The sequence below is a fragment of the Podarcis vaucheri genome (assembly GCF_965113315.1).
Source record: "Podarcis vaucheri genome assembly, chromosome: 17".
Lineage (NCBI taxonomy): Eukaryota > Metazoa > Chordata > Lepidosauria > Squamata > Lacertidae > Podarcis > Podarcis vaucheri.
Window position 1 is genome coordinate 2,430,879 of NC_138755.1, and position 17,111 is coordinate 2,447,989.

The following is a 17,111-nucleotide window of genomic DNA, read 5'->3' on the forward strand; positions in this document are numbered from 1 at the left end:
ACTTACACACTGTTAACAGAAGAGGGAATATGCCGGGTATAAGTAGAAAAGTCATTGCTGATCTTGAACTTTACTTTAATTGACTTTAGAGAAAGTAGGAGTCGTATAGTGACTCTTCATACTGTAGAAATACTGGTAACTAACCCCAATAGGCAGTTTCAACTGGGCATACCTCTTGGAAAGCAAAAGAAATAAACTATTCTCTTTCTCTATTGCATGGGCTTCCTCATCACAGCTTGGCTAAGGAAATGTGTAAGGCACAGTTAGGGTATGTAGCTTGGAGGATTCTTCCTGTATCTTGGGAGGCACTTAGAGAAAGCAAGAATAAGCAGTCTTCATAGAGAAGCACCCTTAAAAGAGCTACCGAGATATGTATTGTTTGTTATGTTAAAGGGGTGGCTGAATCCTCTTGACATACAGTAGATCAAACACATTATTTCACACAAACCTAAAACAGTGAAAACCCCATGGCTATGGTAGCCAGGCTCTGAAGGAGGACAGCAGCAGGCTTTACCATTTTCATAGAAGGAAAAAAGTTAATGACATACAGGTAGGGAGGAAACAGTCAGTGATCTTTGCTCCAAGGTAAACTCTTAGCTGTACTGCTGGTTTGGCTTAAGGCAACAAAATGATACCACAGAATGGAACACTCATTCCCTTCCTCAATCAGTGTCACTGGATACAGTCCATGACGTGGATTTGTAGAGTGTCCATGTCTGGAGCCCTGTACTGGCACTTGGGACAAGAGAACTCAATCGGTTCTTCAGCAAGGCTTTGTCTTCTCACTGTTAGAAGCTGGGGGTGGAATGGGGCAGGACCCCTCAGGAAACCTGGAAGGACAAGAAAAGTACAGTCAATCTGCATGCACCAGTATATTTACTCCCTCATGCTAGCAGTGATGACAACACTTCACATTTGTTCTCATAGCTGTAAGTTCCTTCAAGAAAGCAGAAGAGGGAATCAAGAGGGACAAATCTCTTCAGGATGCTTGGAGTATATTTAAAAACCACAATACTAGATGCTTAGGAGGAATATATGCCACACTTGTGGAAAGATGACAGCAGATTCAAGATGCCAGAATGGTTAACCAGCAATAAATAAAGGCAGGCAATAAAGTTTTTGTTTTTTTTAAAGGAATTCTTAAAACAAGCCAAATTGATTATAAATAACATAAGCAGTATGTGCTTGTGTGTGAACTGATATTTTTTTCTTAAGGATAAGCAACACTAAAACACACCTGGCTGAGGTTGTGGCCGCATTTCTGAATGGCGATTCCTCATCTCTTCCATCAGAGAACTGTTTAGAGAGAGATAACCACAATTCAGTTTATTTGTAATACTAACCCTTTCCCAGGAAAAGTGAAAGACGTACAGTGGTACCTCGGGTTACAGACGCTTCAGGTTAGACTCCGCTAACCCAGAAATAGTACTTCGGGTTAAGAACTTTGCTTCAGGATGAGAACAGAAATCATGCTCTGGTGGCACGGCAGCAGCAGGAGGCCCCATTAGCTAAAGTGGTCCTTCAGGTTAAGTACAGACCTCCGGAATGAATTAAGTACCGTATTTAACCCAAGGTACCACTGTACCCATAGGGGCCCCTCATTCACGGTAGAGGAACATGAGGTGAGACAGGTTTTGAGGATGGCGAATCCGAGGAAGGCGGCTGGACCTGATGGCATCACTGGAAAGGTGTTGAAGGGCTGTGCGGATCAGCTGGCGAGGGTCTTTACTAAGATCTTCAATAAGTCCTTACACCAGTCTATTGTCCCACCCTGCCTGAAGTCGTCAACTATTGTCCCTCTGCCTAAAAAATCCACAATCAGTAGTTTGAATGACTATAGACCAGTTGCACTGACTCCAATCATCATGAAGTGTTTTGAGAAACTGGTGCGCCGTCACATTATCTCCTGTCTTCCATCAACTTTTGACAACTACCAGTTTGCATACAGAGCAAATAGATCCACAGAAGACGCCATCAATACCACTCTCCATGCTGCTCTGTCCCATCTGGAGCAGCCGGGGAGTTATGTGAGGCTGCTGTTTGTGGATTTTAGCTCTGCTTTTAACACTATCCTCCCCCATAGACTGGTGTCCAAGCTAGAGGCGATTGGACTCTCCAACTCCACCTGTCTCTGGGTTTTGGATTTTTTGTCAGAACGTTCCCAGAGGGTTAGAGTAGGGTCACACATGTCCACAGCCCTTAGCCTTAACACCGGCTCACCACAGGGTTGTGTGTTGAGTCCCCTGCTCTACACTATCTATACGTATGACTGTACAGCCATCTATTCCAGCAACAAAATCATCAAGTTTGCTGATGACACTACGGTGGTAGGGCTCATTTCAGGAGGGGATGAGTCCGCCTATCGGGACGAGGTGGAGCGGCTCTGTGTTTGGTGTGGAGAGAACAATCTGGCTCTTAATACGGCTAAGACCAAGGAATTGGTGGTGGATTACAGGAAAAAAAAGGCGGACATTCAGCCCTTGTATATCAACGGGTGGAGAGGGTGGCGGAATTCAGGTTTTTGGGAGTAGCTATCGATCAGGGCATGACTTGGAGCGCACATACCACTGCTCTGGTGAAGAAGGCCCAGCAGAGAATTTATTTCCTCAGACTTTTAAAGAAGAACAATCTGAGTGAGAGACTGCTGGTGTCCTTCTACCGAGCCTCCATAGAGAGCATTCTTACATACTGTATTTGTGCTTGGTTCTCCAGTTGTACAGCTAGGGAGAGGAAGGTGCTCCAGAAGGTCATAACCACAGCCCAAAGGATTATTGGTCATCCTCTCCCATCTTTGGAAGAACTGTACGGTTCCCGTTGTCTTAGGAAAGCAAATAACATCCTGCAGGATTCATCTCACCCGGGACACTGTCTGTTTGCACTACTGCCTTCTGGCAGAAGATATAGAAACATCAAGTCAAAGACAAATAGACTGAAAAACAGTTTCTATCCAAGAGCTGTGGCCCTTTTGAATGCTGTAACTCGTTAGTGTGACCTGGGAGTTTGATGGGTGTGGTGTGGGTGTGGCTGGAATGTGGTTTGTTTGGTTGTTGTTGTTGTCTTGCTTTTGTTGTTTTAAGGGATGGCATCCAATTTCGTTGCACTTTGTGCAATGTTGCACTTGTGTAATGACAATAAAGAATCTATCTATCTATCTATAAGATTCGTTGCCTTTGGCTACAGACCACTTTCATATCTTGCCCAAAATCAAAAGAAGCTTAACACAGATACCAACACCACAGCTGATGTGGACAAACTACTACATTCTAGGTGTGTCAGTGTTTTCATCCATCCCCTACTCACCGTCTGACTCCCTCAGATTCTGCTTGCAGCTTTTCATAATCTCTCTGCAGTTGAGCAACTTGCTCCAGCAGGGCCTCTCGCTGTTCATGTAGTTTTTCCCGAGCATGACGCTCTGCCAAGAAGTCTGTCTTGTAGATATCAGCCTGAATAAAAAGTAGGGTGACAGCTACTTTACCTCTTACTGCACTACTCACATTCCCCAGGTTGCCACAAACATACACACCAATCCCTTTTCCAGCATGGCTACTTCCCCATGGCACACCTAATTCCCTACTCACCTGTGCCTTGAGCACAGGCACAGTCTCCATGATAGCCTTGTGCTGCTCAGCCTCCTCCTTCAGCTTGTCAATCAGTTCCTGCTTGGCCACCAGAGCCTCTTCAGCCTGCTGTAATTGCTCAGACAATTCAGCAGCCCGCACATCCAAACCCTGAGGAGGGGACAGAGTTCAATAATGCTACAGCACTGTAGGCAACTTTCTGCTGGGGACTGCATGCCAATGGTTCTAAATTAATTAAATCAGACTAAGACTGTTTTAAATTTTAACATGACTAAAGTCTATTAAGTTTGTTGGGATTACTCTTAAAAAAGGTATACAAAGGGTATGCATTTATATTTAGTACAACAGACCACTATAGTTACTTTGGAAATACTGTAAATTTCTTTCTGACTTTAGTGTGACTGATACATAAACACAATATATACACACATACCTTTTTGTTTTTGTAACTGGAGAACCCACTCCGCCACAAGCCATACAACTAGGAAATTATTCTTATTACTATTTTATCAAATAAAATACTGCCCCTTCCAAACCTTTTTAAACTATATAGAACAAGGGTGGCTAAAGTTTTTCAGGCCCAGGGCCACAATGACCAACCCTCTAGGAGCCAAGGCTGAAGTGTAAAGTTGTTGCAAAAGAAGGTAAGCCTTCCAAAAGACGCCTCAATAAATGACACCCATTTAAACCATTTTTGTCACTCATTATTACTAAATTTTATTTAATAAGAGTACGATGATCATTTGACATTGGGCTTGCCACCTGTTTTCTTTTTCAAGTTTAAAAAAGCAATTGGGGCGCTTTTGGCATCAGAGCATAGGAATTGTCAGTATTTTTTAAGAATTAAAACCAACTTTGGGCACAAATTTCTTTATTGCAAATGATAAACAGGAATTATCAGTATAGTACTTTTTTTAAGGGACAGATTTGGGAGGTCCTAAAGCAACCTTTGGCATGGGACACATGGGAACAGTCCTTATTATTAAACTTATTTTAAGGGACTAGATATGGTCTGTGGTCATGTATTAGCCACCCCAACACAGGAATGGGGGGACAAATGCTTTACAAATGCCAGGAAAAATGAGAAAACCAAAACTCTGATGGGTTGGAAGAAATGGCGCAGCTCTAAAAAGTATCAGGGGCTGCATGTTGCTAGAGGAAAAATGAAGCATGACATCTCAATCTACCTCCCCGTCCCCACCAAGACAAAGTGGAAAAGGGACCCTTTATAGAATTAAGGTTTTCATTACAAAGCATTTCTCCCACCTGGCTCCACTTCTCATTTTCTAGACTGGCTTTGATATGAGAGTCATACTCCTGGAAGAGCTGGTGATAGGCCACCTGCAGCTGAGCTAATTTTCTCCTATAGAGGAGAGAGGGAATAGATCAGTTTATAGGTACTTGCCACAGGGCTAAATCCCCCAGGCTCTTGGCTCTCCCATCCTCTCACTCACTTTTCCTCTGTGGCGCTCTGCCGCTCCACTCGCAAGGCACTTTCTAGATTTTGCACCTGCAGGCGCAACTGATCGACTTGCACACTGTGCTGTTTGGTGCGGGCTTCAGCCTCCTTTTCAAGATGTTGGAGTCTTTCACCAGCTGCACGGACCCTGTAGCACAGCAGAAAAGAGAAATACAGCTCTTTACCTGCTAGCCAAGATTTCCTGGGTAGACAGAATTACCCTTGCCTTTTCACCCCAGAAAATATGTACCATGACAGCACTAGATCCAACATTGTTTGATTCAATAGGTTTTCTACGCAACTCCTTGAATCTTCTTCATCGTAACACTCGGTGCTGTCATCCTCTTCTGTGGCTTCACATGGAAAGTGGGCCGCTGTTGAGGATGTGCATGTAACTGAGGGTGGGGTTCTCTCTGACCTTTCCATCATAGCTGCTTGCATTCCTGAAGAAGCAACCTGCCGACCTCTTCACCAAGGCAAGTGACAGAGGTGAAAATATCAAAGAAGCATCCCCAGCTCTTCAACATTTTTTGTCATTATTTTTGTGATCGCATACACTGTGAGAAAGCACATGGAAGGCCAGCAGCAGTTCCCAACTTGCTTTTTGGTTTGACACCTAACCACTGGAAGAAAAAAAAAGGCTTCCACTCTAATGGACTGCCAGTTCTAATGGATCAAGGCTGTCTCCTATATATTTCTGAGACTGGGTCTTGATTTTGGTATTCAAAACACCTAGTGTTTTTCACAGAGGCATGAGCTAATCAAGCAAATGTGGCTGTTCCAGATTTAGGGCGCCAGGTACAGGACACATCCAGACCCCTGCTGCACAAAGGACGTCACATGATCTCTTCCAGTTTGAGGTCAGTATGCTTGGAGGGGAAAGACAGTGGAGCCAATCTCCCTGTCCCACAGAGCAGGCCCAGCTCATTGTTTCATAATGTCTGCATCACTGCAGGCAAAAAGGCCTCCCTCCAGCCACTTGCCAACCACACAGCCTGACCACACAAGTCTCCTGCGTGACTCACCTCTCCTCCAGCTCCTTCTTTTCCTGTGTGCAGGTTTCCAGGCGACTTTGGCTCTCCTGCAACTCCCCCAACAAGGAAGTCACCTGAGCCTTTACTGAGGCCTTGTCCTCCCCAGCCTGCTGTAATGAGAGTGGGAGACAGATCACAGGTCAGTCAGTACCTGTGCAGTGGGACGGACAGGAACCTCTGAAGCTTGTGGGAACAAGATTTTCATACTAGAGTGACAATTCACCTCCAGCTGCTTGCTCAGTGTTTGTAGCTGCTGCTGGGTCTCATGCTCCCACGCTGCCAGACGCACAAGCTCCTCTCTGGCTGATGCCAGCTGTTGACGAAGGGCTGAACTCCTGGGGGTTGGAATGATAAAATGTGCGGCTGTTGAACTTCACAAGATAGCATGTCTTCTGCCACTACAGGTTCCATCACTCAGTAGCAAACCCTTAATGTCCTGTCCAAAATATACTAGTTATGATCTACCAAAGCTACACTGGGGGAGGAGGAGTTGTTTGTGGATAGGACATTCATCCTAGGATTTACTCAATAATGCTCATTATTCTGAGGGATAGTAGCATCCACTTCAACACTCCATACTCCAAAACCTTCCATTGCTTTGGGTGTTGCAAATACTATACATTTGCCACCCTTTCACCTGCCATTCTTCAGCTCCCAAGACTTAAATTGTTATTGTCTTCATGCTTCCACTGACAGTCCTTACACAAGGTTGGGGAGGAGGGGGAAAGTATGATTCTGTCATGACCTGATGATTCTGTTAATGCACACGCACTCTGAGGCACTGATGGGAAATCTTTATCCCTCAAAGTATTGTTTGACTCCCAACAGCTCCAGCCAGCAAAGCCAGTGATCAGGGATGATGGGAACTGTAATCCAACAACCCCTGGGAGGCCAGAGATTCCAGCAGCCCTGCTCTAAAATATTTTCCTCACTGAGGTAATAATCCTGGGTCTCGGTTGCACCACCTCACACTATAGGTGGGGACTCAAGAATGCACACTCCTCCATAAATGAACATCACAGAGAAAGTCATGTATCACAAAGAGAAATTCTAGCCAAGTCCTCTTCCTGACACTACACACAAAAACACTACAAAGCCGGAGTTCCCGCGAGTGAAAGGAAAATATGAAGAAGAGCAGCGAAAGGGACATGGAAGAGATTTGAAGGCCTCGGATATTAGGGCACCAGGTTAATGTGCCAGACTAAAGGGAAACAGAAAGGACTGACAACCCCGGGACCGGGGGGAGGGGACGCTGGAAGAAGATTGGATTGTTTTTATTCTATTGGATTGTTTTTATTCTATTTTATTCCATTGTATTTTCTTTTTTGTATTATTATTAGAAATGTCTGATGAATGTTGGGAAAGTGCTGAAATGAAAGTACTTGGCTCTTGTTAAAATGTTTAAAGAATATGGTAAAAAGGTAATGGTTATGAGAAGTTGGTAAAAAAGATTTAAGTTTTAAGCTCTAAGATTATTTTCATAAGATAAAACGAGAACAGAGTAAGGTAATGTAATGATTAAATATTATGAATCATGGATTTAAGTTTTAAGCATCAAGGATTTTTATAAGATAGGATGATAATAGAGTAAGGTAAAGTAATGATAGAATATTATGAACTTTAAAAAGGATTTGCTGTGACAATTATTAATCAAGATACAAGAGATGGGAGGAGGAGGAGGTCATGGAAAGAAGGTAATGGAAATTGGAGAATTTGAAAAGGATGGTTTCATTTTTGTTTTTTTCTTATATTTTTCTTTTTTTTCTTTTTTGTAATGTCTTCTTTTTGTGTATTTTAAAAAAAAAATCTTCTGTCTCAATAAATATCATTTTTTTAAAAAAGAAAAAGACATCCATACATGCAGTGTGAGCTGGTGCAGCTCAAATGCAGGTTTACCACCTCAGTAACTGCTAATAACTTTGCAGTGGCTTCTGGCTCAGAAGTAACCATTTTACCATCCCATCCTCAATTTCCTGGCCACATGGATTCTGCCCATTCTCCTTAAATGGCAGGGATTAACCAATATTGAGTTACTCCTCCCACCTGCTTCAGGGACCAGGCCACATAAATGGCGAGCACTTGGCCTCATTTAGTGGAAGGAGGCTTCCCTGGATCAAATCCTGCCAAATGACTTTTGCATAGCCCCAGCTGTGACTTCCTCTCATTGTACTAACAGCTGGATTCATGAACATCTCCTTTATGGGCTCTCCCCTCCTCAAAACACACTACCTGCCAACATCTGTAAGTTTCACTCCCTAGATGTCTTCCAACATTCTGCCTGCCTGGCTGGACATACCTGAGAAAGTATAAGCATATTATCATGAACTTACTCATCCTCTACCTCCTTCAGCCTCTTGCATAGCTCTTCAGCCTGGTCCTGACCAGAACTATTTCTGTAAAGAAAGAAAAGTAACACACTGTGAGTTTGCAAAAACACTCTCAAATCTCTAGCCACAGAACACCAGCCCACTAAGTCTTGGCTTTGACATTTAGTCATATGCCAAGCTGGGCTTTGGTAACTCCAGAGTTTTGTGCAGAATGAGATTTCTGAGACTAAGGCTGGCAATCACATTCGGCTGTGATCACTGTCGGCTGCAGTGTGTGTCACACGAGCGTTCCCCACGCTCCTCCCGGGGCTGGAAAGGGGTTAGTTTAACCTCTGGTTTGCTAGTAAAACTGAATTACTGTGTCACGAAATGATGCATGTCTAAAAAGTGTGTCACCAGCATGAAAAGTCTGGAAAGCTCTGCAATAGGTTATTGGTACAAAAGTACAACTATGCTGGGTTTCAGTCTGAACTGCCTAGGTGACTTAATTCTATAGTGGAACGTCAGCTGCTGAACGCTTCAGAAGCTGAACACTGACAACCCGGAAGTGAATGCTTTGGTTTCAAACACGCCTCGGAAGTTGAATGGCTTCCAAGACATGTTTCTCCATTTTTTAAAAGGAAATTGCTGACCAGCAATTGTGACTCAGTTGTTGAACATTTCGGAAGTCGAACGATCCTCCAGGATGGATTACGTTCAACAACTGAGGTTCCACTATACCTGGTGAAAAAGCTGGGCTTGCTTCTTTCATTTTTTCTTATCTAACAGTCAGTAATGGGTACTGTGTACCACTAGACAAAAGCCTGCAACCTGGAAGCATCCTGAAATGAACTCCAGGCATATAAACAGAAGCATCCCATGAGATCACCAGATGCCCCTCTCCAGGCTCCCCAACCATTCTAAGCCATTACTGATGTTTACTGGGGAAAAGACCCTGGGCTGGCAGCCTGCTTTGGAGGTGCTGTCCCTAGAAAGGCTTGCCTGGCGGGCATTATCTTGTTGTCTTAGCCTAGTGCCAGAAACACCTTTTTATTTCCCCAGACTTTAAACGTTTGTTGATCTGTTTTATTCGGGTTCATATGAGATTATGCTGCTTTTACAAATGTGCTTCTTTGGCTATTTTTTGGTATTAGTTATTCTGTAATGTTTTTAATATTTTATTGTAACTACCTGGGCCACTTGACTAAAAGGCAGTGTATAAGTCTGTTATTATCAATTTGATAACATAAAATAAATAGGTGCACATATGGTCTGGCTTCCCAATGACCATTCTCTTGGTTTCTCCATGCTAGGGGGCTCTTACCTGGCCCCTGAGCCCGGCAAGGACTCCAATTCCACAGGTTGGTCTTCTGCAACTCCATTCTCCTGGAAAGGTAACCAGATAAGTTAATCTTTACCAGATTCAATATGTTATGGAACACCCCAAAATCCAGATTTTGCTTTAAGAATGATAGCCTGTATCTGAGAAGGATTTTTTTGTTTTGGCTGGGAGAGACAAGAACAGAGATTCCTTTATTGTAACTCTCACAAGGCATATTTAAGCAAGCTGAGTTGCAATGTGTCCTGCTAACTGCACTGATTGCCATCCCCTTCACTGTAAATCTTTGCCTTCCTCCCTTATCAGTTGTACTTTTCACCAGACTCCTGTTAGTGTTAAGCCAAGAAATGATCACCTAAAATGCCAATTCTTCCTTCTCTCACCCCACAATAGCTAATCAAACTGAAGCTCAATCCAGATCAGACTGTGGCACTGTTAGAGGGTGGTTCCCTAGACCAGATGGCTGGGAGGTGGCCTGCTCTTGATGGGGTCACAGCTTGGGGGTACTTCAGGATCCTTTGCTGTCGCATGAGGCTCAGGTGGGCTGAGTGGTGCAGAGGGCTTTCCATCAGCTTCAGCTGGTGGCCCACCTGCACCCCTACCAGGACAGTGCTGGTGGAAGGAGAGGATGTGCCTAACTGACATCTGTTTGATTGCTAAACAAGTGGACAAGTAGCCACAGTTCTTATACTGTGGGTGGTCCTGGAGCTTCTCTGCTGCTGTATCCTGGGGGCTGGATCCGGCCCAATCGCCTTCTAAATCCAGCCCGTGGACGGTCCAGGAATCAGTGTGTTTTTACAGGAGTAGAATGTGTCCTTTTATTTAAAATGCATCTCTGGGTTATTTGTGGGGCCTGCCTGGTGCTTTTACGTGAGTAGAATGTGTGTTTTTATTTAAAATGTATCTCGGGGGCATAGGAATTAGTTCATTCCCCCCCCCAAAGTATAGTCCGGCCCCCCACAAGGTCTGAGGGACAGTGGACCGGCCCCCTGCTGAAAACGTTTGCATGCAGATGTCAGTGCAGGGACATGGATATTTTCCAGTATATTTCCCTGCATCAAATCACTCACTCAGACCCTCATGTGGGCCTATGTCACTATCCTAACTTTGGTTGTCTTGCTCTAGTAAACTAGATTATTAGAGTTTATAATAATCTGCAGGCAATTTGGAAACTTCAAGCAGTGTAGAATTCAGCACCCAGGTTGCTAAGTAATCTTTTGGATCCCAAAGGGACATCATTTTCCTGTCCAGGAACTCTCCTGTAGACTCTCCTCTGCCCTTCTCCTTCCTCAACTCCAATACATCAAGCAGCCACCTCACAGAACTAAGGACAAATACTGTCCCTCTTCCTCTCAGAAAGCCCATCAGCTGGCCAAACCTTTACTCTTTACTCTTCTCCTATTTCCTGCTTTTGAGCCCAATCAGATCCCTGTTTCTTGGAGAGATCTACAGCGGTACCTCGGTTTAAGAACAGTCCAGTTTAAGAACAAATTGGTTTACAAACTCCGCAAAACCGGAAATAGTGTCTTGGTTTGAGAATCATAGAATCATAGAGTTGGAAGAGACCACAAGGGCCATCGAGTCCAACCCCCTGCCAAGCAGGAAACACCATCAGAGCACTCCTGACATATGGTTGTCAAGCCTCTGCTTAAAGACCTCCAAAGTAGGAGACTCCACCACACTCCTTGGCAGCAAATTCCACTGTCAAACAGCTCTTACTGTCAGGAAGTTCTTCCTAATGTTTAGGTGGGATCTTCTTTCTTGTAGTTTGGATCCATTGCTCCGTGTCCGCTTCTCTGGAGCAGCAGAAAACAACCTTTCTCCCTCCTCTATGTGACATCCTTTTATATATTTGAACATGGCTATCATATCACCCCTTAACCTCCTCTTCTCCAGGCTAAACTTTATCTCGGTCTAAGAACGGAAGCCGAATGGTGGAAGGGCACCGGCGGCAGCAGGTCTCATTAGGGAAAGCGCGCCTCAGTTTAACAACAGTTTTGGTATAAGAACGTCCGGAACGGATTAAGTTTGTAAACAGAGGTACCACTGTACTTTCCTTCGTCCCCTTGCACTGCTCTTTTCTTCTTCTGTTGCTTTTTCTCCTCAGAATCTCATATTCTCCTTCCCATAGCCACCCACTGCAAGAATGGAATCTTTACTCTCAGCCATTGCCCCAAAGTCCCCCATCCACTTTCAATTCATACTTTAAAAACTTCCCCAGAGCTTCACTTAATCATGGTCCAAACTCATTTTCTCCTCTTGACAACCTTCCCTTCCCTTTCTAAAAGCTCTCACGAGTATCCCTTTCCCTTCTCTTACCACCTTCACCCCTTGAGCCAGATCATCCCCTTCCCTTCATTCAGCCAAACATCTTTCTCCCTCCACTATTAGGCTGACCAGTTGCACTGCATCCTGGTTTTTCATGTGTTCCAAGGCATGCTTTTTGAAGACAAATAGTTCTTACTATTTGTAGTGGCGTTAAACTTAGCCTACCATCAATATATTGTTTATTGATTCTGTTCAACAACATTAATAAGTATGCCAATTTCCTTTTTATACAATAAAATTTATTTTCAATCTATCTTTGTTAAGCCTCAATGGCCCAATTCTCAATGTTGAAAGACCCTAAGAAGGGGGTGCCAGGGTTGCAGGTGAGAACGGAAGGATTGCAGGCAAACAGTTACACCCCTATTCTAAACTCCATAGAAGCTTTGTCTCCATTGCCTACCCGTGACCCTTTCACATGTTCTGCTGTTTCCCCCACCAACTCTCACCTTCATCTTTACTGCAGGCTTTTCTGTGGGCGAGGTGCCCTTCACTGCTTGTTGCAGTGCACAGATCTCAGCCTGCAATGCCAGCTTGTCTTTCTGCAAGACCTGGTTGGCTTCCTGGAGCTCCTTCAAATCCTCCTCCAGCCTCTCCTTTTTCTGCTGTGGCATCTCAGGGACCTGGAAAAGGGAGAGGAAAGTGCATAACCACGACTGAAAATTTACAACACATCAACCATTGTGATCCAATGTCCAACCCTCCCAGCACAATCTACAAGTGTGTGTGTGTGTGTGTGTGTGTGTGTAGCTTTGATACCTGTGACTTGTATTATTTCATAGAATCATAGAGTTGGAAGAGACCACAAGGGCCATCGAGTCCAACCCCTGCCAAGCAGGAAACACCATCAGAGCACTCCTGACATATGGTTGTCAAGCCTCTGCTTAAAGACCTCCAAAATAGGAGACTCCACCACACTCCTTGGCAGCAAATTCCACTGCCGAACAGCTCTTACTGTCAGGAAGTTCTTCCTAATGTTTAGGTGGAATCTTCTTTCTTGTAGTTTGGATCCATTGCTCCGTGTCCGCTTCTCTGGAGCAGCAGAAAACAACCTTTCTCCCTCCTCTATGTGACATCCTTTTCTATATTTGAACATGGCTATCATATCACCCCTTAACCTCCTCTTCTCCAGGCTAAACATGCCCAGCTCCCTTAGCCGTTCCTCATAAGGCATCGTTTCCAGGCCTTTGACCATTTTGGTTGCCCTCCTCTGGACACGTTCCAGTTTGTCAGTGTCCTTCTTGAATTGTGGTGCCCAGAACTGGACACAGTACTCCAGGTGAGGTCTGACCAGAGCAGAATACAGTGGCACTATTACTTCCCTTGATCTAGATGCTATACTCCTATTGATGCAGCCCAGAATTGCATTGGCTTTTTTAGCTGCCGCGTCACACTGTTGGCTCATGTCATTTCTTCGGGACAAGCTCAGACTTTACACCCACTCACCTAGCTACACAATGCTTCTCCTTACCAGAGCAAGTACAGCTTCTCCTTGAGTAAGGGTTACAGTGTCTGGCTCCTCTTGTGCTCCAGAGGTCTCTCTCTCTTTGGGAAATGACTGAGATGCTGTCTGTGAGCAGGAAAGCAAAAAATCTGATACGCATAAAATAACTAAAATTGTTTCACTGCTTTTCCTGGTTCTCCTCTGTCCATGATGTCAACACACACAGCTTCTTTGTCAGAGGAGCTGCCCTTAAACAGAAGCATGGCATAGAGGCATTGAAGGGAGCCCGCCCCCAACTCAACACTTCAGCCCTCCCTCTTACCAGTTGCTCCTTCAGTCGCTCCAGTTCCTGGACAGCCTGCTCCAACTGCTTTTTCAGCCCTGTGCGTTCTAAGTGCAGCTTTTCCACCACAAGTCGGGCTTCCTGGAACTTGAGCATGAGGAACTCCTTCTCCTCCTTGTGGGAAGCCTGGAATTGCAGGAACTCCTTGTAGCGCTCCCGCAGCATGTGGTTACTTTGTCGGATAGCTTCTGCCAGCGGAACAGAGACAAGGGATGTTTGTGGGATCAATGTGCCTGCCTCTCCATGAGGAAAGGAATCATTCCATTCTGACTGCTTATGGGACTGAATGAAGATGCATAAGGAAGGGTGTGCCTTCTGTCAAAGCCCTTGTTCACGTGCAATGCTGAGCCACACCATAGCTTTGTGCAAGCAAGCCAAGGGCCTGCAGACTATGACTGCTTTGCTCCTCTCCGGTCATTTTGCTGCTGAGGTGAACCAAGATAAGGTTTCTCCTACGGTTAGAAACACCCATCATATCACTCCCAGGAGTCAAATCCCATTAAGTCCACTTCAAGAGTTTTACTTCACAAATGTATCTGGCACTACTGAAGTTAACAAAAGTGAGAATATAGAATCTGATCAATCTAAACTAGTGTTTTCAAACATGGTACCCTTGAGAAGCTGGATTACAACTCCCATTAGCCCTTGCCAGCATAGCCAATAGTTAAGAATGATGGGCGTTCGGGTCCAAAGTATCAGGAGGACACTAAGTTGCAGAATTCTGATTTAAACAATTCTAGTGAGCCACCTCACTAGAATTACTTTGGCCACCTCATGAGAAGAGAAGACTCCCTGGAAAAGACCCTGATGTTGGGAAAGATTGAGGGCACAAGAAGAAGGGGACAACAGAGGACGAGATGGTGGGACAGTGTTCTCGAAGCTATGAACATGAGTTTGACCAAACTGCGGGAGGCAGTGGAAGACAGGAGTGCCTGGTGTGCTCTGGTCCAGGGGGTCACAAAGAGGCAGACACGACTATAAACGACTAAACAACAACAAGTGAGCCACCTACTCTGACAGCACCCAGTCACAGAAACACTCATGGTGGAAATCATGTACTGAGTTCAAACTGAGTGCTGGAATTAAAAAAGTGAACATTTCAACAATCCAGCTGATTACTTTCTACACAGAGCTGCCTGCCCAACTCAGTTCGCCAGGTCCTCCTCACCTTTGAGATCTCTGTTCTCAGCCAGAAAGTGCTGCACAACCTCATGTCCTGCCAGCTCAGCCGGAAGGTGAATGGTGGCAGCTTTGCCCAGAGAGGAATCATCGCCCATCATGCCGCAGTCATTACCCGGGCATCCGCCTGGTTGTACCATGTCACAACTCCAGCCCCCTTGGGCTGTACTCATTCATACAGGTTCTGGGGAGTGGAGAGAATGGTCAAGACGGAAACCTTTAAAAAGCAAATACAGAAATCTCTTGAGCTACAGGTCATCAGCTGGAGATAAAAGAACTGTTGGGATAAGCTGCCTATACTGAATGCTTCTCCATACATACAAACAAAAGCATTCCCTGCATGCAGAAAATCAGTATGCCAGGGAAAAGGCTACGCTAGAACACTTCTTTCTTGACATCATGGCGTTCTATATGGAAAGATTTGTTTTATTTTCATTTTGCAATAGAGCAGCATTTAATCAAACCAACCCGCAAAATGTTGCTGCCCAGGCCTGGGCTTATCATTGTTGGAAACAGGGCAAAATCTCCTGCCCTAGAGAGAAGCAGCCTTTCAGCGCCTAACCAAGAGGCGGGGAGGGGGGGGGAGAGAAAATCGCTGAGTTTCAAAGAGGGAGCGCGAATGGTTCAAGCCCAGTCCGGGGGGGGGGCTGGGACGCAGCAGACCTGGCTTCAAGTCTCCGCCTCGCCCCCAAGCTGGTTGGATGACCTGAAGTCCTTCCCGGGAGATCAGCCTGGGCGGCGGGGGGGGGGGCGGCAGGAGAGACCGGCGCCGCCAGGGGCTCCGCAGGCCGGCCGCCCGCTCCGGGGCCACCGGAGGCCTCGGGCCTCTTTCGGGCGCCGGGTTCACCCTCCGGGGCTGGAGCAGCGGCGCGAGCCCGGGGCGGCGGCGGCGGAGGGGGGGCCGCGGGGACGAGCCGCGCCTCAGCTTCGGAGCCCGCTTCGTCCGCCCCGGCGCCGCTTCCTCCTTCCGGGTTCGCCGTTGGCTTTGCCTCTTCGAAAGGGATGTCGGGAGAAGGAGGCGGGGCGGAAGTGACGTGAGCGGAGGCCCTCCGAGGCGAGGCTGCCCTGCCGGGGACTTCCGGCGCGCTTAGCCTGCAGTCTCAACTCGGGCATCAGGCGCCCCATTGAACGCAGGTGTATTTCTGAGCAAACCTGGGAAACCTCTGGGCTGTTACAGTGCAATCCTAAGCATGTTTTATTCGGATGTCTCGCTGCGCAATTGCTTCCTAGTGAGCATGTGAGGACATCAGAAGTTGCCACATACCAGTCTGACCATTGGGCCATCACTACTGTCTACAGCTCTCCAGATTTTCAGATGGGGAACAATCCCAGACCTACCTGAAGATGCTGGAAATTGAAGCAGGGGGTTTTTGTGTGCAAAAAAGGTGCTCTGCCACTGAAGTGCTGAACAGTCCTTTCCCCAAGTTTAGGATTCCAGCTTTATAGCCCAATCCTAACTATGTTTTCTCAAAGGAAAATCCTGTTGATTTCATAGAATCAGAACTGTAGAGTTGGAAGGGACCCCAAGGGTCATCTAGTCCTACCCCCAGCAATGGAGGAATCTCAACTAAAGCATCCATGACAGGTGGCCACGCAACCTCTGCTTGAAAAATGTCAAGGAAGCAAAGTCCATCAGCTGTTGTGGGAGTCTCGTTCAATGTCAAACAGCTCTTACTGTCTGAAAGCTCTTCCTGATGTTTAGTCGGAATCTCCTTTCTTGTAACTTGAAGCCATTGGTTCAAGTCCTACCCTCTGGAGCAGGAGAAAACAAGTTTGTTCCATCTTTGGAAGATGGCTATCATATCTCATCTCCGTCTCCTCTTGTCCAGGCTAAATATCTCCAACTCCCTCAACCATTCCTCATAAGGCTTGGTTTCCAGACCCTTGATCATCCTCGTTGCCCTCCTCTACATATGTTCCAGCTTGACAATATCATTCTTAAATTGTGGTGCCCAGAACTGGACACAGTATTCCAGATGTGGTCTGACCATGGCAGAATAGAGTGGTACTATTACTTCCCTTGATCTGAACACTATACTTTGGTTGATGCAGCCTAGAATAGCATTCACTTTTCCTGTTGCTGCACCACACTGTTGACTCATGT

General features: G+C 45.7%; 1 protein-coding gene across 4 annotated transcripts; it reads right to left on the reverse strand.

Annotated features, from left to right (window-relative positions):
- Positions 1-58: 58 nt before the first annotated feature.
- IKBKG (inhibitor of nuclear factor kappa B kinase regulatory subunit gamma) lies at positions 59-15,897 on the reverse strand. 4 transcript variants are annotated; one of them, XM_082205687.1, is made up of 15 exons: positions 15,671-15,897; positions 14,997-15,224; positions 13,808-14,013; positions 13,513-13,611; positions 12,491-12,664; positions 9,702-9,763; positions 8,402-8,464; positions 6,295-6,406; positions 6,063-6,181; positions 5,033-5,185; positions 4,845-4,941; positions 3,579-3,728; positions 3,301-3,443; positions 1,238-1,296; positions 59-830 (listed from the first exon to the last, which is right to left on the reverse strand). In XM_082205687.1, exons 2-15 carry the CDS (start codon positions 15,178-15,180, stop codon positions 673-675), a joined length of 1,779 nt encoding a protein of 592 aa, XP_082061813.1. In that variant the 5' UTR covers positions 15,181-15,224; positions 15,671-15,897; the 3' UTR covers positions 59-672. The 4 variants fall into 4 exon arrangements, with proteins under 4 accessions (XP_082061813.1, XP_082061814.1, XP_082061812.1 ...); XM_082205688.1 differs by having other exon boundaries at positions 6,063-6,178; positions 13,808-14,016; XM_082205686.1 differs by having other exon boundaries at positions 13,808-14,016; positions 14,997-15,191; positions 15,671-15,896.
- Positions 15,898-17,111: the final 1,214 nt, after the last annotated feature.